This window comes from Anastrepha ludens, chromosome 2 (assembly GCF_028408465.1).
Source record: "Anastrepha ludens isolate Willacy chromosome 2, idAnaLude1.1, whole genome shotgun sequence".
In the NCBI taxonomy this organism is placed as follows: Eukaryota; Metazoa; Arthropoda; class Insecta; order Diptera; family Tephritidae; genus Anastrepha; species Anastrepha ludens.
This window is the reverse complement of record NC_071498.1, coordinates 172,720,575-172,748,049: the sequence shown is the minus strand read 5'-3', so window position 1 is coordinate 172,748,049 and position 27,475 is coordinate 172,720,575. Positions and strand designations below refer to the sequence as shown.

Genomic DNA, 27,475 nt, shown 5'->3' with positions numbered 1-27,475 from the left:
TTCTTACGAAGTAATGAAAAAATCATGCGATTACTTGTTTACCTCAAAAGATGGAGAAATATTACTTTATATTACATCTTAGTTAAAAAGGTATCACGAAGAAATTATTTGTGAAAAGGAATAAATATTTTCTATTCATGCATAAACGGTAATAAACTATTTGATATTATTTTCAAATAATACCGTAACAATTAACTTTTATTCAACTAATTCCGGTTTCATAGGTATATATTAATACACCTGCTGATTGAGAAATTCTGTCAAGAGTTCTTCTTTGAGCGGCAAAACATTGTTGGTTTCAATTTGTGATTAGCTCAGAGATAAGCTACACTCTTCTATTGTACTTCTCCACTCTCTACCCACTAATCGCCGTTTGTCACAGTGAGCGGGTGAGAGTACGATAGAACTCTCGTTCAAGTAATAAAATAGCCGGTAAAGCGATCTCATTAGTTAGTTGCCGGCAAACTCTAGTTTGCTTCATAACAAATTGAGTATAAAATAAAAATTATGATCTGTTAAGCAAAAGAAGTTTAATACTAAAAGAAAGTTCAAGTGCACGCAATCATACAAAAACAAAAATAAGCAAAACAAAGCAAGAAACAAAATTAATAGCAGTGAAAAAGTTCGCCAATGCAAACATACTCGTGCTCATCTACTGAATCTATGCATGTACACACATGCAAACAAACATATGTAAATTAGTAATAAACAATTTTCAATTGCAAAATGCGAATTATGAAGCTGCCAAGTGCTGCAAACATTTGTGTTTGTGTAATTGTGCTGTGCACTGTTTGGCTGTGCAATTTATGTAGGAGTACTCAGGCGGAGTCGGTTTATGTGCAGGATTTGAAGGGTCTAACGTGGACGCTCACAAATGGCACTTATAGTGAGTACCTACATATTACTTACTGTCTGCATGCATGCAAGTGTGAAATGTAGCGATGATAAAAAGAGCAATTGCATAAATCTATAAATTACGTTCGAGAAGCGCGTCTTATCACGAAAATTATTTAAAATACTAAGTGACCTTTCCCAAAGTCTCATTAAGCGCTTAACCCTTGAACTTTGTAGAGAGGAAAGGCAAAAAAAGTGTTTACTCAATTCTCTGCGTGCTCACATCTGGCAGATAACTTCGGTTTAAGTTTATTGGCAGATGATCAGACGATTAGCTAATAAAATAAAAAAATAAAAATTAATAAAAAAAATAAAAAATAAAATTTAAAATAAAAAAGTTTATAAAAAAAATTAATAAAAAATGCCATTTGGCGGTAGTGCGTGTAATAAGCAAATTTTGATCGTTGTTGCTGTTTTACTATAATAACAAAAATACTCTCCCACCATATTTGGGGAGTGCTGCTGGAGTGACAGAGCTTAGCCGGATATAAATCCGAAGTCGTTGCACAAATATTTATTTTTCCCCGTTTTGCTCTCCTTTCTGAATTGAGTTTAGGTATTTATTTGCGATTGTCGCATTTATAATTTTTGGAAATTAAAACGAAAAAATTGTTCGCCCAAGTGGAACAAAGAAGTTTTTAAATGAATTTTACCACAGGATCCGGCACTCGAAATATAACCAATTAAAAAGGCCGTCAATTTTGTTTGGAAGTTTACTTTTATTCAATTCAAAGTAAAAAATGTGTGAGAGTAATACCAAATTAAGAATCAATTTACTTTTGCTCGATAGTACCACCTTTTGCCTTGACTAAGGCCTCGAGACGGTCCATAAACGAATCGCAAGCTGCGCGAATGTTACTTGCCGGTATTTTGGCCCACTCGCGGACAATGACTTTTTTCAGCGCCTCGAGACTGGTTAATCTTTTAGTTCGGACTCTGCCCTCCAAAACGGACCAAAGAAAATAATAGATCGGATTCGAGTCATGTGAATTTGAGAGCCATTGTGTGGACGTTATGAAGAAGTTCGGAACGTTGTTTTTTAGTCCTTCTTGGTTCACTCGAGCTTTGTGAGACGTTGCCGAGTCCTGTTAAAACGTCCATGGTCTCCCACCGAAATGTTTGTCTGCCCACGGCTTTAAAGCAACCTCCACAATACTTTCCCGATAATATTTCGCATTTACCTTGACGCCAGACTCGCCAGGCTCGATGAAAACGATTAGACAGCGTCCATCTGTGGTTAGCTGTAGCGGTTGCTTTCTCCTGGTTGCCAATCGATGACTCAAATTCTCGTATGAACGGTCGGCCAAATAAACTCTATCGTTTTGGGAGTTAACGAATTGCTCAATTTGAAAAATTTTTTAATCAGAAAACACAATGTTCGGAAATTGACGGTTTTCGGCCAAGCGAAGCAACTCCTTCGCTCTCTCAAGTCTGACTGGACCAATCCCATTTTATCTACGTGATATGGATTGAGACAATGTTTCGTCAATACCCCAACCAATATTTTACATCTCTTCCTTGAATGCATGCGGTTTGCACTTCGATCTAATGGTCTTTTGTGTCCATATAACATTTTTCCTTAGGAATGATGGAATAAGGTTAATTGTTTTCATGTCGCAAGTTCGTAGCATTATTTGGGCAATTCCTCTTGCTCCTTATTATATCTGAGGCGAAAATACCATTTTCTTCTACTCAAGGGTTGATTTTAACAGTTAAGCATGGGTAAAAAATGCTATGTTCACAGCCTGCACACGTTCTTGGATAGCAATCGTTGTAAAATCTGTTCTACTGTTGGGAAGTCCTAGATAATTAATTTGATCAACGCTTCCAAATTTATGATCACCAATTTTAAGGCCTGACGCGAGGTATTTCGTTTTGCTTTCATTGATTTTTAATCCAAAGAATTTTTCTTTTATTTGGAGTGCTTGGAATACTTCTTTTAGAACATTCGTGCTTCTCGCGAAGATGACCAGGTCATGAGCAATGCCACATATTTGGGAAGTTTTGTTGAATGTAGTCCCTGATGGATCAACATCTTTCATTACATAATCTAAGATCAGATGGAACACAACAGGATATTTAATCCTTACTCTGATAATTGTTAAAACTCTTCACAAAATAATTGTAGCGCAAATATCAAGACACGGTGTGTGCGAAGAGCAACAAAGCTTTCAGAAAATAGTTCGACTAAAGATGTCATATTCGTAATAAGACAAATCGTAGAAAAATCGTTGGAACACAAAACCAAAACATCTATCTATCAGGGTCAAACAAAAAGACGTGAAAGAGCTGCTCAGCAAAAAAATGTTGCATAAAATCTCTTGGAAATAATCGGCGAGTTAAAATATAGCAACAAAGCAGCCATAAAAGTAAACTCAATGCTAAACGACGTGATTTGTTGGTCCTGGTTTACTCGGAGCTCTGTTGTTGTTGTTGTTGTAGCAGTAACTTTGCCCTGTCAGTGTAGTGTAATCACCGGTCGTCTTCGTCTAGTTCATCTAACGGTAGGCCCAGGAAACCAGCTGTTTCGACGGATTGGGTCCATAGGGAGAGGGGTGTTAGATGAGTGGGTTTGATGGGGCATGTGAAAATGTGGTTAGTGTCGTGCGGAAGCCTTCACATGCTGAACATATGTTTAGTATGTCGGGGTCGATTTTGGATAAGTAGGAGTTTAACCTGCTACAATATCCAGAACGTAATTGTGCCAAGGTTACGCGGGACTCTCGGGGAAGTTGGAGTTCTTCGTTTGCGATTGGTCCGATAACGGCGTTCGGGGGTCGGGAGGTTAAGAAGGTGGTGAGAGTCTCCCGATGAATGTCGTTTATGGCCTGTCTGTACACTGTCCGATCCAGTAACTGCCCGTTTGTTTTGTCTGAGATCTCGACCGCGTAGTTGAGGAAATGCCTCCTGATGTGCCTGGGAGGTGGCATGGGTGAGGCCTGAGGTAACACCCTAGTAGAAACTGCTTACTGAGCAGTTTGTTATGCTCCTTAACAGGCAGCATTTGGGTCACATTATGCAGATGTTGTATGGGTGACATCAGAAGGCATCCTGTCACGGTTCTTAAAGCAGTGTTTTGGCAGGTCTGAAGCTTCGTCCACTGCGAATCACTGGTTACAGGCGACCAGACAGGCGCAGCATAGTTTAGAACCGGTCGGTCTATTGCTTTACTCTGAGCTCTCTACTCACTCGCCTGCAGTCTGGATTGCGTGTCGTAATCATAAACCCTCGGTTCGTCTTCAATAATGATGAGTTTGATGAATGTTGGGTCGGTTTTAGCAGTGGAAATCATGTCTTTGGCTATATCAACGCATTCCTTTTTTGCGGAGGCCAAAATAAATTACTTACAATGTCCTGAACCGACCCATAAGCAATTTTCAAGTCCTCTGCCATCTCTCTGATGGTTAATTTGCTTTTATTGATCAACTTTTCTTTCACTTTATTGGCCTTATGTTCATCGTTCTCGATACACTCATGATCTGTTCTGTAGCGCGTATGCCACTCGTAAATGGGTGTTTTATTCAGAGTATTACTACCGAAACAGTTACTAAATATTTCGCACTACTGAATTCATTTTTAACGCAAAATATAATAAAAACTCGTTGTTGCACATTCAAATCCATTTTTAAAACTGTAACGAGTAAGGGTAGATTTACTTAAGGCGGTTTAACTTTTACAAATGTCAAGCAATGGCGATAAAATTTAGGTAAATGTTGCAACCTAACAAACAAAAAAACAAAAAGCAGAACTCAAAGCAGTTGACTTAGAGCGTCACCTGACGGTTGTTCTAGGAATTTTTTTTATCAAGGTGGTATTTCCTTCTTCACCATTAAAATTTGAACGAAAACTATTCTATAAATTTTTTTTTTAAATTAGAGTGTCTTTTAGCTATCCAGAAAGGAATTATATTCTAAAAATAGTGTAGTTGAATATATTTAGCAGGTAGTTCCGCATAATGAAGCATCGATTCTTGTCATAATTTAAACAATCGAAAATGATCGGATTAAAATTTTTTGTGGTCAGGACACTTTTTATGTGTGGGTGCTCTTTAAACGCTCTCGTTTTTTCTTTACTTTGCTTATGCGATCCGTCCGTGGTAGATGTGCTACCACCGCGCTCGTTGTTGCCAAAATGTCCGTAGGTCCGTACAAAAGTAAAAACCACTTCATTGTTTGGAGTAAACCTTGTTTTTATTTATTGACCTAGTCTCCTTTTATGCTTATATATTTCGTCTAACGCTGTTCTAGTTTATTGACCCTTCCGGCTAATAGGATTTGTCCAAATCTGAAAGCAGTTATTCGTTTCTGCAATCCCCTCTTTGTTTGAATAAAATTTTCTTCCCTCCAGCCATTTCTTCAAATCGGGAATAAATAGTAGTCCGAGGGATCTGCAGGATAGGGTGTTTATAAAATTAGTTGGAATTCTATTTCCATTCATTTTGCAACCACAACTGCTGAGGCAGGAAAAAAGGAAAAACACTCGATTTCCTCGATTCGAACGAATGCCAAACACAAAGAATCATTTATTTATTTATATATAAATAAAATCTTTTATTTATTTTTGGGGAGCAGATGTGAAACTCTAAGCGAAATAATTTACTCGCGTGGGAGAATGATAATTCAATTTAATTTATTTAATGATTTGACCCTAATACAGTAAGGGTAAACGTTATAATTGTTAGCGCTGGTCACAACAGGTTACAATTTTCATTACCAAATTTCAAAGATATTTTAAGTTAGATAGAAAAACAAATAAAGTTAATATTACTAATGAATTCCTTATGAATTAAGTGCTAATATATTTCTGAAGCTCGCGTCTAAATGAGTTCATGCTACTCATAGTTACTAAATTTTGTGGAAGAGAACTCTACAATAGAGTCGCACGCATCACGAACTCTCTTTCCGATGTTAGTGTTTCTAGCAGCGAAAAGTTTTGAGTAGTAGATTTTTGAAAAAGTTTATAGGCTAAGAGCTGGCGGCCACGGAGGTACTACGATAACACCTCCGGCTAGAATTTTGAGAAGTGGTTGGGAGAACCATGAAACAGTGCCATTTGCAAGGATTTTGCTCAAAACCCCTGCAAAAAAGACGTCAGACGACTTAAAGGTGCAAAAAAAAGTTGCTAAAAAAATTTTCGTACCTCCGCCTGAAAATTTGTAGGCTTACTGTTTGAAGGTCACAAATGCTGTATATAAATCGTCAGACGTTTAGATCGCTGCAAAAGTAGTGTCAGACGACCCCAAATTTGTAAATTTTTTCGAAATTTTTTTTTTTTTACCTCCGTCTGACGTTCTCACATATTATAGTAGGCACTATTTTAAGTGTATATTTAAATCGTCAGACGGAAATACCGCTGCTAAGTCATCCTACAATATCCGTGAAGTTCCGGTCTGCCTGAATTTTTTTTTTTTTTTTTTCGGAATTTATTTTTGTTACCTCCGTCTGACATTTTTACATACTATTGCAAAAAGCATTTCAAGTACACATTTAAATTGTCAGACGAAAATACCGTTGCAAAATACTTATCTCAAGCTAGTATATACTTGATATAGAATGCGGGAAAAAACAGGCGAAAATCGCATTTGAAATTACGATGAAATCGTGTCAAATATATAAATACGTAGCCATAAATGTGTGTGTGTGTGTATATGTGTCACGAACATACGCAAATGTGTCTTAGGGCCTAGCCGCTATGCCCGCTTTGTATATTGAGACGGGGAGAGGAAAATAGGTTTGGGCACGCTTAGTGTAGAAATGTCGGGAAAAGAGAACGTTTGTGTGAAAATGGCGTCTAATAAAAAGTGTGTGATTTGTCAACTTAGTGACGAAAGTGATTCAATACCGTTACTAAATTCGAATTGAAGGGAAAATTTTACGCATGTGTCGTACATATAAAAAGTAAAAGATTCTTCGTCTGAATAAAATAAAAATGTTGATTTCGGTGTATTGTAGAGAATTATTATTGTGTGTTTCATTTATTTCCGCAGGCAAAATAACCTCACTATACTTCAATTTCAATTTTTCACGAACTTGAAGCACTTCTAGACACTTCTGCAGTTTATTCGAATTTAGTAACGGTATTGAATCACTTTCGTCACTAAGTTGACAAATCACACACTTTTTATTAGACGCCATTTTCACACAAACGTTCTCTTTTCCCGACATTTCTACACTAAGCGTGCCCAAACCTATTTTCCTCTCCCCGTCTCAATATACAAAGCGGGCATAGCGGCTAGGCCCTAAGACACATTTGCGTATGTTCGTGACACATATACACACACACACATTTATGGCTACGTATTTATATATTTGACACGATTTCATCGTAATTTCAAATGCGATTTTCGCCTGTTTTTTCCCGCATTCTATATCAAGTATATACTAGCTTGAGATAAGTATTTTGCAACGGTATTTTCGTCTGACAATTTAAATGTGTACTTGAAATGCTTTTTGCAATAGTATGTAAAAATGTCAGACGGAGGTAACAAACATAAATTCCGAAAAAAAAAAAAAAAAAAATTCAGGCAGACCGGAACTTCACGGATATTGTAGGATGACTTAGCAGCGGTATTTCCGTCTGACGATTTAAATATACACTTAAAATAGTGCCTACTATAATATGTGAGAACGTCAGACGGAGGTAAAAAAAAAAAAAATTTTCGAAAAAATTTACAAATTTGGGGTCGTCTGACACTACTTTTGCAGCGATCTAGACGTCTGACGATTTATATACAGCATTTGTGACCTTCAAACAGTAAGCCTACAAATTTTCAGCCGGAGGTACGAAAATTTTTTTAGCAACTTTTTTTTGCCACTTTAAGTCGTCTGACGTCTTTTTTGCAGGGGTTTTGAGCAAAATCCTTGCAAATGGCACTGTTTCATGGTTCTCCCAACCACTTCTCAAAATTCTAGCCGGAGGTGTTATCGTAGTACCTCCGCGGCCGCCAGCTCTCCGTCTATTATCCAAGGACATGGTGTAGATTGTATCAGAAATATGAGAAACGTGGTCTCTTGCCTTGATACCGAACACATTACGAGAAATATTATTAAACGAAATATTTAGCTTATGCTTACACGCACAACAAAGATTTCACAACCTTACAATAACGATGGCATAACATATATTTTAACAATTAGGATGCGAATGCGTAGAGGAGTAACGTGTTGCGTAGTCCAGAGTGCACGAAGCATTCCATACAACTTACCTAGGATTAAATTTAAGTGACTTCCAAGTTACTCTTTGGTTGAAAATGATTCCAAAATTTTTAGCCGTATGCACAAAATTAATAGTAATGCCACCAAGTAAGATTTTTGGAAAAGTTGAAATGATGGGCTTTCTAGAGACAAAAAGCACTTGAGACTCCTTAGGATTAAGAGTTAGTGTGTTATCGGATGCCCGTTTGTTCATGCGGCATACATTTTGGCTGATTTTAAAGTCATTTATTTCATAGAGTTTATGCGATCTTTTAACACCTATTTGTAGCACCGGGTGTTAAATTCGTGACTGTGAATTTGACGATTCGTTAGCATAAGAATTTCAGTCAAGTAGGTTACTAGTCCGCGTACCCTAGCTCAGTGTTACAATATTATTACTATTACAATACTACTCCTCTAAGCCGGTGTTTGCTTGTTTTTGGCCCGCGGGTGCTATTTTATTTCCCACCTGCCCTGTATACTTACCGAGCTTTCCCCTATCTGCCACCTAGGGATTCGTCCGAGGGGAGACAAGTAACATCCACACGGAATGGAGTTTGCAAGATCCATAGATCTGCACATCATCTGCAAACAAAAAAGCATCTGATTGAAAATTCTGCTTGCACGTTACTTTACATTTGTATACCCGTAATACTTATACTTTGTATTTTAATATATACATACACAAAAGGTGGTGCAAATTTAATCACCATATCGGAAGATTTATACATTTGCAAATGGCGTAATACTTCAATCATATTTGACACTTGTGAACTCGACAGACAAGCAATGGAGCAAACAGACACGCAATGGAGCACTTTATGTGCTAAATACAGATTTCTATCACTCCAAATCAGATTTTTTTTATTTAGTGAACAAATTATTAAAAAAACAAAACATAAAAAAAAAAAATTGGATGATTAATTTTGCGCCATGTAGTAACACATATGCACCTTCCACTTTCAGCTAACACCAAAGTCAAAATACCCTCCGGTGTATACAGCGCCATATCAGGGGAGGATGTACTCAAATCCTACAACGATGTTGATCTGCGGCATATTTCATACGGCAACTGGACCTATTCCCTTGAGTTTGTCGGTGCGTATGAGCGATCCTCATAAAACATTGAAATTTATCACGAAAATAAATATCTATTATTTTGCCCATTTAGAAGAAATTAAAGATGCGCGTCTGGTCAATCTAACATTCCATGGTATTGACACCATTTCGGAAATTTACCTCAACGGCCACTTGTTGGGCTACACCGACAATATGTTTGTGCGTTACACTTACGAAGTGGGTCACATTTTGGAGGATGTGAATCGATTGGTAGTGCGCCTGACTTCGCCAGTGCATGCCGCACGTGTCAAGGCTGATGAGTTGGCGGCACGCAATATGTCTGTGCCGCCCGCTTGTCCACCCGTCAGCTATCGCGGTGAATGTCACATGAATATGCTGCGTAAAATGCAAGCCAGTTTCTCATGGGACTGGGGGCTGGCGGCGCCCTCAATGGGCATCTGGTAAGTGATGGCAATCGTAAGTGGCTGCTGAGCTATAGAAGCGTAGTGTTTTGTGTGTTTATGTATCTCCATCTTCTCTACTAATTGCTTCATTTGTATTGTTTTTGTGTCTTCAAAGGAAAACCGTAACGTTGGAATATTACGAGGTTGCTTTGATACGCGATGTGGATGTGGCAATTAGTCGCAATGAAACGCATTGGAATATGCATACGCGCGTCTTCGTCGATTCTGGCAGCAGACAGGATTTCTATGCTGAACTAACATTTTACGCAATGTACGCTTGAAGGTTTTTGTTTAATTTTTTTTCCTCAATTTCGTAATTTATTTTATTTATTGTTTAGTGAGCTAATGGCGGAGCCGGTGACTATAAGTACTTACGCTGAACGTAAGCTTTCGTGGCAGAATCCAGTCATTACCTTCGACTACGCAGTACCCATGGTGAGTAAAGGGTGATTCATATAGTGCTTTTGTTTTAATTAAAGAAAATGAACAAAAATCATTTTTTTCGGTATAATTTTGGTTTATTCGAAAGAGCAAACATTCCCATTATTTATTGAATAGATTTAATATATGTTGCCGTCATTACTGGCTTCGCAGTAACGCATGTAGTTAGTCCAGTTTTTCATGACCTTGGTGACGGTCTTTAGTTCCATCTCACGAATGGCTTGCTCTATATTTGCCTAAAGGCTTGAACAATGGATGGATTGTTGATAAATGGATTTTTTACATAACATAGGTCCTTTACGACACCTCATAAAAAAAAGAATCGAACGGCGTCTAATCCCACCACCTATGTGGCCAGTTGATATCGACGAGATGAAACTAGGGGCGCAAAATTTTGATTGTGAAAGCAAAGATACTCCAGGTCTATGTTTTCAATTTTGGCCACAAAACATTACGCATTATACTTCTATAGTGCTCATCGTTGACCGAAATGGTGTTTCTAGTAGCTTATTCAAAGAAAGATGTCTTGCTTCTTAGTATAGTAGTATAGTTGAACAAGTGGAGTGGCGCTCTTATTTATATCTTTGCTTCATCGATTTGGAGAAGGCGTTCACATTTTAAGGTATGACGCAATCTGGAGTGTTCTCGCGTGCAAAGGAGTACCCGAAAAAATAATCAGCTTTGCAAAGGATTGCTGTCGTGTTAATCATGAAAGTGCTTTGAGTGCCAGTATTGAAGTACAAACCGTGGTCAGGCAGGGTTGTGTGCTTTCGTCGCTGTTATTCAATTTGGTCTTGGACCAAGTTATGCGGCAAGCTTGCGCGGAGAATACAGGTATAACCTGGGGTCTGAACAGACATCTAGCAGATCTGGACTACCTGGAACTAGATGATTATGCCTGATGGCGCACAAACACTCGCATATATCTTCACAGTTGCATGCGATTAGCGCTTTTGCAGGTCAAATAGGGATAAAAATCAGCATTGCCAAAACAAAATTTAAAGTTAATGCACATAACACCAACGAACCGCAAGCTATTCAGATCGCCGGCACTCCCTTAGAAGTAGGAAATGAATTTTGCTTCTTCATCATTATCGTAAAAAATGGCGCTGCCATTTGCCGCCAACGTAAAATCTGAACATTTGCAAGCATGGGAAACCTTTTTAATTGCTGTTCACTAGGCCGGGGGGAGGCAAAAAAATCGCCCATTGCTCTGTGAAAATCTTATTCTAGGGATCAAAACAAGAAACTTTGCCGAAGGAACCATACCTCTAAAACGAATTCTGATGTCCCAGAATTTGGGTCGAACTTTTTAGTTTCTTTTCTCAAGTAAAGGCCAAAAATTGTGATATTTTGAATTGATTGTATGGGGGACCCCCAGGGGAGTTCCAGGGGGTGTGCCACTGGCATGGGTGGATCGGCCGTCCAAAGTTAGTGGGGGTCGGTCATAAATTTGGACTCGATTGGAGCACTCTAAATGGGTCAAAGTGGGATTTTTCGTTCGACCCAAATTGGGGGACATCAGAATTTGTTTTAGAGGTATGGTTCCTTTGGCAAAGTTTCTTATTTTGATCCTTAGAATACGATTTTCACAGAGCACTGAGCGATTTTTAAATCGACCCGCCCTACTGTTCACGCATAACCATATGGGTTAGTAGTAAACAAATATTCATCTTCCTCGAACTACGACGTCGGAACAATGGAAGTGGATCGGCCATACAGAGAGTCGTCGACGCGGGAGACCGGCCAACACTTGGAAACGAAAGATTGATGAAGAAGTGCAGAAATCAGGGCATTCGTGGAGACAAATAAAATTTCTAGCTTCAAATAAATCAAATTATACTTTGTTTGTTGAGGCCCTATGTTTCTTATGTTCTTTCCTGCAGCAAATACTTCTGTTTGAAAGATACTGCCATAGTTAGGGAGCTTAAATGGCCGCTTGATGCCTTGCTTTGCGCAATAAATCTCTTCACCCAGTTGCATTTCAGAGTCATATAATCCATATTGACCTTATAACTCATGCCTATTGAGCTCTGTCCGTATGTTTTACAGAAAAATTCACCCGTTGCGCTAAGTCTTACGGCAGATTTAGCTGCTAGACCTTCTGTTGCAATGCGAATCGGTGGCAGGCTGAGTATTCTTTCAAGCCCTGCCTGGAGTAGTTCTCATTGGTTCTATAGTGCAGAGTGTACCAAGATGTTGTCGTTTTTCTGAACGCAGAAAGTAATATCGTAGAGTAATATTGGATCTACTACAGCTGAGTAACACCAATACATTATAGAAGGAGATAGACCCCCAAGTAAGATACACCAAAAGTAATTCCAAGGTATTTATGGTAAGATTTAATTTGAAATTTGAGTTGGGTTGGCTGGTTGGTTGGTTGGTTGGTAGAGGTGGTGTCTGAGTGACACACCCCAAACACGATTAGTACAAAAAGTGCCATTTTCGTACACCACTAGTAGAACCACTGCCGTTATTTACTCAAACTATATTGATTTGAATATAAATCTACCTATGTCACCTATTTGCTTTCCTGCTAATTCTACCAAGTTGTTCATTGAGTACACCCAGACTTGGGCACTCACACAGATAGTGGAAGACTATCTCCTAGAATCTTCTTCATTTCAGCTTCTACATTTATCGTTGTACGGCCGCCCCAACTTCCTAGCATGGTCTCCGATAAGCCAATGGCCGAATATTTTTGACGTACTCTAAAGATGTTTGCTCTTGGTGCGAGGGCAGTCCACTGCTACCACTTCAGATACTCTAGAGGCAGCCCATTACTTTAGAGGAAGTCTTGCGAGCTCATCAGATTTCTCAGTTCTTTCTAAGTTCCTATGTCCCGGTACCCACATGAGCGTGATGTCTATCGTGCGTACTAAGGCATTTACTTCTTCCTTGTATTGTCTGACGATTTTTGAATTAGTTGTTGGTGACTTTATAGATAAGATGACCGCTTGACTATCTGAAAAAATACGAGCTTCTGATAGTTGTTGTGGATAATTACTGAACCTGAATTAAACTGTCGCGGATGACTACTGAACCTCGGCTTGAAAGATGTTATTCCAGTTCTCCAGGCGAAAGAACTTGAACGTTTCGAGGTCTTTCGAATATACATCCGCGCCGATGTTACAATCCATCTTGGATCCATCGGTATAAGGTGCTTTGGTATTTTCCTTGACTACTAAATTTAACTTCCATTCCTTTCACGCAGAAAACATTACCTTAAATTCCAGTCTGATGTCTAAGGTAGCGGTCATGTAGTCTGATGGATGACCGTTTAGCCTTCGACTATCAAGAATTGTATTATATATTCGACGTTGCTGTTAACAACCTTTTCCCACCTATCGATCAATTTCTTGATGCCGTTCCTCCAAAAATCGGCTGCTCTGGTGTCAAATAAGTTGTTGAGCCATTTTTTAAGGGCCTCTTTGTTATCGAAGGTAACTTCAGCGGAAAAGATGCTGATCGATCGGTGCAAGGGCCGGAGAATACGGCAGATGCTGAAGGACCTCCCATTCCAGCTCTTGCAGTGCCGTGAAGGAGTGCGGTTGAGCATGTCGATCCGATCTTTTCAGTAAAACATCCTCATTCACGCGGTGTAGCTGGGCAATGCAGAGCTCCTTGTTGTTCGTCGCATCCTTTTCGAGCATTTCCTAGGGCTCTAAGCTCTCCCAGCCGCACCAAACACATTCTTTGGATGAAGATCCGACTTGACTCTTGGTTTTGACGTATCTCCTGGAGCCCCCCACTTCTTTCTTTGCTTCATATTGATGTATAGGCACCATTTCTCATCTCCCGTGACGATTCAGTACAAAAAGCGATATTTATGACTGCGTGTTGCTCGATGGCGGGCGAGATGCTGAGAAGTAATTTGAAGGCCACTTTCTTTGTTTTTTTTTTTGGTTGAGCGCGTGAGACACCCAGTCTCCAAATTTTTCGGTTAATTCCATTGAATAATGGTGATTGAGAATCGTCTTATGGACGCAGCTCATTTTGCCACCAATTCACTACTGGTTTGGCGACCTCCCTCCTTCAAAAGTGATTTGAGATGTACTTCATCGAATTCAGAAGGCCTTGCGCTGCGAAAGGTGTCGTCAACGTTAAACTCGCCATTCGCCATTTTTGAACTTTGCAAATCATTTTCCTGTGGTAGACTCGCCTATGATACCTTCTCCATAAAAGGAAATTGCAATATAATATTAGATGTAAGAAAGCCAAAAAGTTCACGGAGTACATCTCTTTAATGTATTTCTATAACAACTCGAGCGGGAATTAAAAAGAAATGTATTTATTTTTACGGAACATGACAAATTAAGGAGCTTAGCCTATCTCAAGGGTATGTTGGGTATATCTGGCTGATCTGAATAGATCTCATATAGATCACAAGGGTTCATAGTGTTTCCAGTGTTGTTGGAGTCGTGCTATCTTAAGCTGTTGCTTAACAGCAGATAAGCGAATGTCGGGTACTTGCTAGTTATACTAAAAACCCGATTTCAGTCTATTTTGCAATGGCAGCAAAAATTTATTTATTATTATATTGTATATTTTCCCATTTTCCTTATATTCCCAGCAAAATGTTCATCTGTGGTGGCCGAATGGTTATGGCGATCAGAAATTATATCCATTGCAATTCTCTCTCAAGACGTGGCTCCAACGAAGCGGACCCCGTTTGCGCGCGCGCACCACTTCCACCAAGAGTATACGAGTAGGTTTTCGTACCATCGAGCTAGTGGAAGATGCAGCCAGAGAAGGTAAATAGTTTTCGCTATGAATTTAAAATTTATGGAAATAAAAAACATTCATCTAAATCGACACATTCTAGGCGTTGGTGATTACTTTTTATTCAAAGTAAATGGCGTGGAGATATTCATGAAGGGCACCAATTACATACCCATGCACATATTGCCAGAGCTGAGCTACGATGAAGAACAAAGTAAGTGAGCACCAGCCCTTAATTACAATAAGAATATTTGATTATTTTTTATGTTTTAATTTTTATTTTTTTTTTCTTTATTTTCTCCTCATCTTCCGCCACCCACTTTAGTACGATATCTTTTGCACTCCGTCAAGGAGGCCAATATGAATATGATTCGCATTTGGGGTGGCGGCGTTTATGAGAGCAATGCCTTCTACGAAGAAGCTGATAAGTATGGCATACTAATCTGGCAGGATATGATGTTTGCGTGCGCCATGTATCCAGCCACAGATGAGTTTCTCGCCACAGTGCGCACAGAAGTCATACAGAACGCCAAGCGTATTGCCTATCATCCAAGCATTGCCATTATTGCGACGAATAATGAAAACGAGCTGGCACTGGTGGGCAATTGGTATGGCACCGCCGGTGATCGTGCACGTTTTGAGGCTGAATATCGTGAATTGTATGTGGGCACTGTCTTTCACGAACTGAAGATCATACAGGACACCGCGCGCCCTAAGCCGCTGATTTCATCACCATCAAATGCCAAAGCGAGTGAAAAGTATAATTACATATCGAATAATCCTGGCGATGCGAATTATGGTGATAGTAAGTTGAGGCACAGCAATGCTAATTTTTATTTATTTATGCATTTTTCCATCTCAGTTCACTTCTATACGAACTTTGAGGATGCTTGGGATCCGAACATTTATCGGCGTCCACGTTTCGCTTCCGAGTATGGCTTTCAGAGTTTGCCGAAACTCACTTCATGGCAGTTAACCATGCAGCCCAAGGATAATCTGTTGAATTTAATGCATCACCGCCAGCACCATCCCTCCAATATGTCGCTTATAAATGCCTTGATAAGACGTCATTTGCCATTGCCACTGCCCGAGGCTGATAACTACGTTGAGGCGTTGATTTATTTCAGCCAAATTTCGCAGGCTATGGTTACGAAAATCGAGACGGAGGTTTATCGCAGTTTGAGAGACACTGAGCACCACACAATGGGTGCACTCTACTGGCAGTTGAACGATGTGTGGGTGGCACCATCTTGGTCCAGCATTGATTTCTATGGAAATTTTAAGGTTTGTTTTCGAAAGCGCTTACGCACAGATATGTTTACTGTGATCAAGTTGAAAATTTTGCTTTTAAATTTCACATACTTAAATCGTAATGGGTTGTGCGTGAGAACCACTCGGTTATATGAAGTACGAAACCCACTATAGGCATGAAACACCGAGCAATAGAAAGTGTTTTTGCCAATCCTGGTATTCCCTCAGGCAGATAATAGCCGCTGTTGAGAGAAAAGTATGCTTTTAAATTTCAAATTCTTGGATCGTTACTGAACGAGTTATGCTTCACTACCATTCGGGTACATCGAATGATAGAAAAACTTTTTTTCCTATATCGGTTGCTCCAATTTTTGCTACTAAAAAGTTTCTCATGCAAATCATCAGCTGTACGGAGGCTACATAAAATTGTAGGTTCCTTTTTTTGTTGTACAACTCAGACACTCAATAAAGGGTGTAGGCCACTGTAGCTCTAGAAATGATATATTCGAAGTTTTCTTAGCGGGAAAACGAAGTAAATCAAAGTTCTGAGAAGGCTGATTTATTGTAAGAGACATACGCTGTACAAATTATTTCCTTTATATAAAGGAAAGTGGCCGGCGGTCCAGCTGTTCTACGATTAAGTATTTTTTAAGTGTTTTCTGCGTAACAGTGAACAACATTTTTCGACTATACTTGTGAGCTATGAGAGTTGGTGTGTGACTACCATTCGGGACTGCGTATGTTCGAATCTCCGTGAATGAAAAAGCAAAATGAAAGAAAAAGTTTTTTCTAATAGCAGCCGCCTCTCGGCAGGCAATGGCGAACCTCCGACTGCATTGCTGTCATGAAAACGCTCCTCATAAAAGAAACATTTTCCGTTCGGAGTCAGCTTAAAACTGTAGTTCTCTTTATTTGCGGAACAACATCAAGACGGACGCCACAAATAGCAGGAGGAGCTCCTAGCAGAAGTGTACGTGTCAATTATTTATTTATTTTTGTTTAGCTATGATTTTAGCGTATAATTCTTTAATATCCAAGTTTTTTCGACTTTGCAAAAGCGGCGCATATTTTCAACCCTCTGTTGGGTACCCAGGCCTAGCCAGACCTTTTTCCACTTTAGACGTGAATTTAATGTATTTCTATTATAGCTAACGACTTGAGCTTCCAAATTTAAATTTCTATCGATTTACGGATATAACCGTTTAAAAAAGATGCTTGAGGATGAAAAAAAGGATTTCAAAAGTTACACCTTTGGTTGGTCACTTTGGTCTGGCTGGAGCTCTACGTATTTAGTTGCATTTGTATAGAAATAACTTGTAAATGCGCCACATTTATAATTCATTTTAAGTATTGCAGCTATATATTTTCAATTTTTTTCCTTTTTCATTCGTTTGCCGAGTCTTGAGCTACCTAAAAATCTTTTAGTTTGGAAAAAAATAATTTTTTAGTTTTGTTCTTCATTTTTACTCATTTCGAAGAAGAAGAAAAAAAAATTACTTTGAAATCTATGGTAAAATATGAACTGATATTTGTTTATGGATTCGGTGGAAGGCAAGCAAAACATGTATAAGAGATTTTTGAGTGCTATTGACATACTGGATTCTTGCATAAAATACAATAGAAACGAGTTTTTCGACGAAGCTTTTCGCATCCTTGTAGACAAAGACGACAATCTCTCTGGAATCTCTGTGAGTGTATCGGTTCCGGTTGGCTGGTTGATTACAATATTCCTAGGGATAGTAATTGGTTTGTTGGAAAATGATTCCATAGTTAAACGAGTAGTGAAGTGAGAAATAATGGCTGGATTATTTATACGATTTTCGAAGTTTTCAAGGATGTTTGTTCGATAAAGTCGTCAAAAGATTTCGTCTGAGCCCATCAACTTTGTTACAAATAAAAAACGTTACCAATGCTACGGCATCCAACATTTTGCAAAAGAAAGCACAGGCCCATTAACTTATTGGCCGTTTTGCTGTGAAATGAGTGGCCATTTGATCCATTCCAGCTTTGTATGCATTTTAGTAAATAATGGGCGATAGTTTTTTTTTGCTTCGCCTTCACAATCTTTGGTATATGGACCGGTGGGAAGTAAATTAACCATTCCATTGTTAACCACTTTCTTGAAAACCAAACCATGACGAAAGCACTGGGCGAGAGTTGTTCTTTTTCATTTCTGGTGGTTTTGTGCCAACCGAAGGTTCTAAAAAAGGTGTTTATGGGAGGGTTAACGCCATTATTGAAAACAAAGTTATTCGAAAATTACAAAAAAAAAAAATAATAAAAAATACGTATGACATAGAATCGAATACTTATAAATATATCGAAAAATGTATCCGTATTTGCATACAAAATGCAATTGTAAATAATTTTTTTGTTATTCAGTCAAGGATTGTTCTATAGGTCCCACGGGCTCGGTTGCTTATGTAAGACAATACACTCCGTAATCCTAAGGCCCATTGTTAAACCCGCATTTGATTTCCTTCCCCTAACTAAGTTGCTTAAACCACTTATACCTTTTATGAAGGTAAAACTAGTCCCTCGAGAGGGACATTTCGCAAATTTCGCAGGTCTTTAAAGAAATAATCGCCAATATATTTGGCACGGCTTCTTTGAAGTGCAGGACATTCACACAGAAGGTGTAGTACTGACTCATTTTTTTCTTCATCTCCACAACTCCTGCCGAAGTCATTGTGAGGTACACCAATTCTACCGACTAAGGTGCCAATAGTGCAGTGACCCGTTATAACACCTGTGCGAACGCTGGTAGTTGGTCCCTTGAATGCAAGTAAACATTTTGTGGAGTTGGCCGGGGACCCAACAAAATATTGCGTGTGTCTTTAACACATCTTGAATTGATGCGCGTTGAGGCCAGTGCCTTAATATCTGCTTGACTATCAACAAAAATGGTAAGGTTTGCCGGAGTCGATCGCTTATCGCTTTTGCTGCTTTGTCTATAGCGTAGATCTCAGCTTGGAAGACGCTACACCGGTTTGGGAGACTTAAGGAGAAATATAAAAATATTCCTAGAACATTCCCGATCAGAAACATGTTCGTACCAGGGTATTTTAAGTAATCCCCGGAGAAACCCCTTTTCAAATTTCTGCCTGTTATTGTCTGATAATTTCATGATTCATATTTCCATGCCATATAACAGAACTAAATATACATAGCGTTTTATGAAGCGTATTTTTAGTTGCAGAAATAAGTTATGACATTTTAGGACTTTGCCATATTAAAAAAAATTCGGAACTTGACATTTCATTGCAACATCTTATTTCTGTTGAGATATCCCAGTTTTCATTGAGCAGGCACCCAATTTATCTAAATTTCCTCGTCAGACTGTGAGGAACCAGCTTAGCAAATCAATCAAGGTATAAGAGTACTTTTCAGTACTCTTATAGTACTCTTATAGAGTACTTTTCAGTCATTCCCATGGCAGCCGGTTCTACGTTACCGGAATGACTCGGGTTTTTATTCCCGACCAAGGGCTGCCGCCCCAGTACACTAGCCCTGTCTAGTGTATCGTATATCACCCCACCCCTTACGTCACAGGAGCAAACTCCCGCAGCTAACCTGCTCCAAATACTTCTCCTCAGGGCTGGTGTCGAATCCAACCCTGGGCCAGAGGTATTCTACTGCTGCGTCTGCCATCAACGGCTCCACCCGAACTCCACCTCGGTTAGGTGCAATAAGTGCAACGGGTGGAGCCACCTTAAGACCTGCTCAGGCCTTAAGTCGCACAGGGAGTGGTCCACACGGTATGTGGCCACGTGTTGCTCCCGCCAACAGGCGTCTGATGCCTCCACGGCTACTACACCCCCTGATAGGCCGGCACTACCAACCGCCACCACAACCCACACCTCCACGGTGAGGAGCCTATCGCAGCAACACAACTCCCCTTTAACCCCTCCTATCCCTTCCTGCTCCAACCCCAGTGCGGGGACAAACCAGCAGCTCCTGGTCCCCCGTACAGTCTGTTCCGTGTGTCAGACCGTAATACCTCGGAATCTGGTATCAGTCCAGTGCAATTCCTGCAATGGCTGGTGCCATTTTCGGAGATGTTCCGGCCTGCGCACCACCCGTGAGTGGACAACTGCCTACGTTGCCCCCTGCTGCAGAGCTCTGCACCCACTACCTCCCCCGGAGGAGCGGCCGCCCACCACCATCAGGCCGCAGCAACCACAGTGGATTGCACAGCAGGTCCAACGTGGACAACCCCACGCGTCCCTCACCCCCCGGATTACACTGACCTCACCGAGAAGCTTCAAGCTTCTCCAGTTTAACTGCAACGGACTTACGAGTAAGGTCGACGAGATAGTCGACTTTATGAACCGGCACAGTATCAAGATAGCTGCGGTCCAAGAAACAAAGTTGCACGCTAGGTCATCTCTGATCACCAGGGATGGCTATAACGTGCACAGACACGATCGCGAGCGAGACAACGGTGGTGGCCTAGCGTTTATAGTCCACCACACTGTGCAGTATCGTCTTATCGATGAAGGAATCGACCCCAGGGACAGCACCTTAGAATGTCAAGGCATAGCTGTCCGGTCAGGCGATTCCGAGCTCGAAATTTTTAATATATACATACCCCCTGTCACCTGCTGCCCGGCAGGATATCACCCTGATATAGGTGCGCTCATCAGAGGTGAAAACCGATTGGTTGTAGGTGACTTTAATGCGCATCACGATCTTTGGCATTCAAGCCTGCCAAATGATCGTAGGGGACAGCAATTGGCAGAGCAGATAGACGACTCGACATTCAGCACAGTGAACGACGACGCCCCCACCAGGGTAGTGGGCAATTGTAGCAGCTCGCCTGACCTAACAATAGCTAGCGCGGGTCTGATAAATAGCATAACGTGGCGACCTATGCTATCGCTTGCATCAGACCACTTGCCCATTATCGTCTCGATCGAGAGACCTGCCGATTTCGTTTCCGCGAATCACCGGTCCTATTTTAACTTTATAAAAGCTAATTGGGCCGGCTTCACGGAATTCACCGAGGACACCTTCGCCGCTCTTCCCATCCCCACTGATGTGCGCGTCGGCGAACGCGCATTCCGCAAGGTGCTCACAGCTGCTGCGGCTCGCTTCATCCCAGCTGGATGTTATAAGGACATCCGTCCCCACTTCCCAGCAGAAGCAGCCAGTTTAGCAAACGAGCGTGACCACCTACGCCAGGCCGATCCCGGGGATCCCCGCATAAGGGATCTCAATTTGGAGATCCGGCAACTGGTAAATCAACATAAGCGGACTAAATGGGTTGAGCACCTGAAGACTTGTAACCTCACCTCTGGAGTGAGTAAGCTCTGGTCCACCGTTAGGTCCTTGTCGAACCCGACGAAACACAACGACAAGGTGGCTATCACCTTCAACGGTTGTACTTCGTCGGACCCGAAGAGATGCGCGAGCTATTTTAGCCGGCTGTTTACACTGCATCCTCCGGGCGACAGAACCAAACGTCGTGTTACCAGAAGGCTGCACAAACTGACGAACGACAGTGCGCCACTTACTTTCTCCGGTGATGAGGTTCAGGGGGCCATCAACAAGTCGAAATCTTCGAAAGCCATTGGCCCTGACGGACTTAACGCGCTGATGCTGAAGCATCTGGGACCCCTGGGAGTAGGATACCTCACAAGGGTCTTCAATTTGTCTCTGGCCACTCTCATCATCCCTGACAAGTGGAAAGCAGGGAGAGTGGTCCCACTATTGAAACCTGGGAAACCCGCCAACCAAGGGGAGTCTTATCGGCCGATAACTCTCCTTTCCCCAGTAGTGAAGACACTTGAAGCCCTCCTACTCCCACTCTTCACGACCCACCTGGCCCCAGCCCCACATCAGCACGGATTCCGACGAGTGCACAGCACCACCACGGCACTCACCGCCATAAACGCCCAGATAAATCGCGGGCTTAACCAAAACCGCCCCTGCGAGAGGACTGTCCTAGTAGCGTTGGACCTAAAGAAGGCTTTCGATACAGTCAGCCATTCCACGCTACTAGATGATATTTATCAGTCGACACTCCTGCCAGGGCTGAAGAGGTGGTCCGCGAACTACCTGAGCGGTCGGCACTCGTCAGTGATTTTTCGAGATCAAATGTCAAAGCAGAGGAAGATTAAGCAAGGCGTACCGCAGGGTGGTGTCCTTTCACCCTTGCTTTTTAACTTCTACATCTCGAAGCTCCCCCAACCACCAGCGGGAGTTTCCCTGATCTCATACGCTGACGACTGCACGATAATGGCGTCGGGCAATGACATCGATGGCCTGTGTTCCAAAGTGAACAACTACCTCACCGACCTTTCTCGCTTTTTCACTGCGAGGAATCTCCAACTTTCCCCCACTAAGTCCACGGCGACCCTTTTCACCACCTGGACAAAGGAGGTCAAGCTGTCCCTTAAGGTAAAAGTCGACGACACACCAATTCCGACTGTGAATAACCCCAAAATTTTGGGTGTAACCTTTGACAGCTTGCTCTCCTTCTCTGCGCACACAACCGCAATTGCCACTAAAGTCCAAAATCGCAACAAGGTCCTCAAATCGCTGGCCGGCAGCACTTGGGGCAAGGACAAAGAACTGTTGCTTTCGACATTTAAGGCAATTGGCCGGCCGGTTCTAAACTATGCTGCGCCTGTCTGGTCGCCTGGCACTAGTGATTCGCAGTGGATAAAGCTTCAGACATGTCAGAATACCGCCATTCGGACAGCGACCGGGTGCCTCCTGATGTCACCCATACAACACCTGCACAACGAGGCACAAATGCTCCGAGTCGCGGAGCACAACAAACTGCTCAGCAAGCAGTTCCTGCTGGGGTGTTACCGCAGGTTTCACCCCTGCAGACACCTGCTTGAGCCTGAGCCGCCTCCCAGGCACGTCAGGAGACACCTCCTCGACCACGCTGACGAACTCCAGGACAAAACTGACCGAGACCTACTGGACCGGACAGTATTCAGACAGTCAATAAACGACATTCACCGGGAGTCCGTTACCACCTTCATGAACTCCCGTCCCGTGAATGCCGTAATCGGAGTCCAACCACCACCCATTGCAGATGAAGAGCTCCAGCTTCCCCGTGAGACTCGTGTAACATTGGCACAATTACGTTCTGGATATTGTAGCAGGTTAAACTCCTACTTATCCAGAATTGACCCCGACATACCAAACACATGTCCGGCATGTGAAGGTACCCCGCACGACACTAACCACCTCTTCACATGCCCCCTTAATCAGACTCATCTAACCCCCCTCTCCCTCTGGACCCAACCCGTCGAAACAGCATGTTTCCTGGGCCTACCCCTAGATGAGCTAGACGAAGACGACAGATGATATACCCACACTGACAGGGCTAACTATGCTGTTAAAACAACAACAACAAGTACTTTTCAGTAAAAAAATTTCAGTAAAATTAAATTTCTTATTGCATTCACGCTGAGTCTATGCTATGAATTTGAAGCGGCGCACCTGGAATTACTTATTTTGTACACCAGAAGTAAACCAGAAGTTGCATAGGCCCATCACGGTTTCGCGCTTTTTACATACTGCCCACATCTGATGGTTTAAGGTGGCACAAAATTATTCACCCTTTAGCAAAATTTATAATTTTTGCAAATGGCGTCTTATGGGTCCTGAGCTTTTGACAAAGCGTAAAAGGTTGTTGATACCTAAAGTGTATAGATTATCTATATTCATTAAGAAGTAGGATCTTAAATATCGGTTCCTGCTTCTGGCTAGAGCCGGGCATGTGCAAAAAAGGTGTTGAATTGTTTCCAACTCCTCCTCGTTCCTGCAGCTACGACAGAAATCATGCGTATAAGCGCCTAATCTCCTTGCATGATTTCCTATGAGACAACGTCCTGTAAGGGCCCCTACTAGGGTTCTAATTTGAAGTCTACTCTATTTTATAATATTCTTGGATATACGTAAATTTAGCCTTGGCCATGTTTGCTTAACAATTTCACAGGTATTGGCGCTAATCCATCTTTGATTTACAGAACTGATTAGTGCGTCCTTAGTAAGAGGCGTACAAGTTGCGAGAGGTACCTCCATAAAATTACTTATGTTTGGTATACAGGTACCTTTTCTTGCAAATTCGTCAGCCCTACAGTTCCCTGGTATATCTCTGCGGCCGGGAACCCAGCATAAGATGATACGATATTGTTTGGCCATCTCATTAAGAGATTTGCGGCAATGTAAGGCACTCCTTGATGTTATTTGGAATGCATCCAGGGCCTGTAGCGCAGCTGGGCTGTGATGCAGATATCTGTTGATGATATTCTGTTTATCTCTAACCATTGTAAGGCTTCATGAATAGAGTTTATTTCTGGTAGTTAAAGAATTTAGTATTTGATAAAAAACTTTTCACAATATAACCCTGATCCTACACTGGATTCCATTTTAGATCCGTCCGTGTAGATCTTAAAGGGTGTGTTGGGTGATGGATCTTCTTCAAGCCATTCCAGTCTAGAAAGGATTTTCATTAAGAATTTCCTTTCGAAGCAGAGAGTGTAAGGGTGATAATCAAAATCACTGGTTATATCCGTGTAGGAGTCTAAGATGGTTGAATGTCCATGTGTGACAGTCTCCCATTGTGAGTTCGCATTGAGCCTTAAAGCGAATCAGGCCGCGAGTATTTGGGGGTGCCAGATGTAGTATGATATCCAAAGCCATGGATGGTGTGGTTTTCATGTCACCACATATTGCTAATTCCGCTGATCTCTGCACCTTATTCAATAAATTAGAATAGGTTTTTTTCTGTATAGCACACCACCAGACAACATTTCCATATAGAAGAATGGGTCTGACGACAGCAGTGTAAAGCCAATAAGCAACCTTAGGTTTAATTTCCCAGGTCTTACCTAAAGCTCTTTTACAGGCATAAAATCGCTTTCCTGACTCTTTCTAAGATGTTTGACTTCCAAGTCAATTTCCTATCTATGTTTTGTCCCAAGTACTTGGTTTCTTCCGAAATCACAAGAGCTTCGCCCGTCCATAATTGGACATAGCAGGAAATGGCGTCTTACGTCAATTATATACGAAACTAGTTAACTGACAGGAAATGGCGTCTTACGTCAATTATATACGAAACTAGTTAACTGACAGCGAGAGTATATAAGTACAAACAGACAAGCAATGGAGCGCCTCAAAAATCAAAGTAAATACTTCTATAGCTCAAAACAATTTTTTTTATCAAAAAAAAACTTTTCTAGGTAAAAAGGGAAATATATTAAAAAAAAATTTGGTTTGTAAATTTTTTTTGGAAAATTGTGTGTAGAAAACTTTTTATTTTTAATTTTGTTTTTTAAGTTAAGGAAAACAAAAAAAAAATAGTGTTTGAAAAAGAGAGAACATTTTTCAAAAACAAAATTGGATTATTAATTTTGCGCCACCTTTTATAGAATACAGTTTATACTAATACAACCATTTAAGTAGTATTTTTAATTAATACACCGCGTAAATTAGATTACAAAGTCTATTTTTGATTTGATCACAGAAAATTTGATCAATGGTCTATACAACTTACATATATAATTATTTCATTCCCTTTTCCCTTCTTCCAGCTGCTCCACTATTGGGCCAAGGCATTTATGGCACCCATACACATTGTCGCACTTTATGACACCGATCAGGATGCGCTGAATGTGTCTTTGATTTGTGACAAACTGGAAGTGGATCAGGACGGTCTTGAGGTGTCTATGAATATTTACAAATGGTCTGATTTGTTTCCCAAGCAGCAAACTGTTTGGCCGGTCGCATTGGTATGTAATTCACTTAATTGCTATATTTAAGATATGAATAGAAAAAATATACAATATAAATAAAACTCTCATTGCAAATGCAGAAACCGAATGGCGTGCAGTACGACAAGATAATTCCGATTTCAAGCATTTTCCAGCAAGGCTTCACCAAGACCAACTCCTTCGTCGAGTTCGTTTTGCGTGATAAGACAGCCGTAATCGCGCGCAACTTTTACTACCCCAGTCCGATAAAAAATGCTGAGGGCGTGGCTGATCCGCAAGTAACTGTAAGTTAAAGAAGAACATTTTTTGTAGCTACAGCAGATATTTGCTTTTGCTTCTTTAAATTCACTGATTTTTAACTTTTATTCCAGTTAAAGGTTTTCTACTCCTACTGCTACCGAGCGAATGATCGTTACGCGAATATAATCAGTTTAAATATTTCCGTTGCAAAGCCTGCTATTTTCCTGTACCTCGAGCTAATCAATGCCAATATCACTCGATATAAATTATCGAATAATGGTTTCATGATGTTGGTGCCGACGAAGATGGTGCATTTGGAGTTCTACAGCAGCGAATGCCTGGACGTCAAAGAGAGTGATTTTAGAGTTTCAACTGTGAACCAATTCATGCTGTAATGCCGCTGCATTGAGAGTTTCTAATTATACAATTTTTAGATATTTGCTTAATGCCAAAGAAATCGACATAGTTAATATTTCCAAAGAAAATGTCTGATAAAGTTAAATTAGAAAATGAATTTAAAGACATTCAATTTTGATGTCTAAATGGTTTAGAGAACTTAAATTCTCTCTTTTGGGCTTAATGGTCAGTTTGGATAAAGAATAATAGAATACAAGATTCCGCAGATTAAAGTGAAAAAATGACCGCAATTTTGCACTGACGTAAATTAAAATGAAAACATGGATGAAAAACAGGTCAATGTAAACGAAGGAGATAATACAAAAAATAATGCAAAAAAGTTTGTTTCCAATACATTCTGTCAAAAAAGTACCGGGAATTGTTCAATAAAATGCAAAATAATTTTTTAATCATCAATATATATTTTGTCGCCTTCAAAATAGGTTGCATTCGAAGCAATCCCCATATGCCAACGATTAGTCCAGTCATCAAAGCACCTTTTAAACGCGTTTGAAGAGATATTCTTCAGCTCCTTCAGCGAATTCTCCTTCCCGGCCTCTATCGACTCAAAGCGGCGTCCGCGGAGTAGAAATTTATGTTTTGTGAAAAGGAAAAAGTCACTAGGGGCTAAATCCGGTGAATACAGTGGTTGTTCGATGATATTTGTCGAGTTTTTGGTCAAAAAAGTGTTCAAAATATGAGCCTTGTGAGACGGTGCGTTGTTGTGGTGCAAGATTCCTGAGTTTTATTTCCACAAATTGGGCCGCTTCCTATAGACATTCAGTCTCAAACCTCGCATAAAATCTTTCTTCTTTATTTACCGTAGAACCATTTGGAACGAATTCCGAGTGCACAACACCATGCTAATCGAAGGAAACGAGAGGCACGATTTTCACTTTTGACCGACTTTGACGTGGTTTTTTGCGTTTCGGCTCATGTGGATATCGCCATTTAGCCGTCGGTTGACTGGTTTGCATGTCAAACTCATATACCCACGGCTCATCACATGTTATGATGCGCGGGATAAACGTTGGATCCGAATTCATTTGCTCAAGCATGTCTTCAGCCACCTTCTTCC

The 27,475-nt window shown here is 40.9% G+C and overlaps 1 protein-coding gene across 1 annotated transcript; it reads left to right on the top strand.

The window, feature by feature from the left end:
- The first annotated feature begins 464 nt into the window (after positions 1-464).
- LOC128855863 (beta-mannosidase) lies at positions 465-26,814 on the top strand. Its single transcript, XM_054091075.1, has 12 exons — positions 465-886; positions 9,054-9,185; positions 9,259-9,607; positions 9,726-9,881; positions 9,949-10,045; positions 14,625-14,805; positions 14,877-14,987; positions 15,099-15,578; positions 15,636-16,057; positions 25,582-25,779; positions 25,863-26,045; positions 26,133-26,814. The coding sequence occupies exons 1-12, from the start codon at positions 727-729 to the stop codon at positions 26,394-26,396; spliced, it is 2,733 nt and encodes a 910-aa protein (XP_053947050.1). The 5' UTR covers positions 465-726; the 3' UTR covers positions 26,397-26,814.
- The last annotated feature ends 661 nt before the right edge of the window (positions 26,815-27,475 follow it).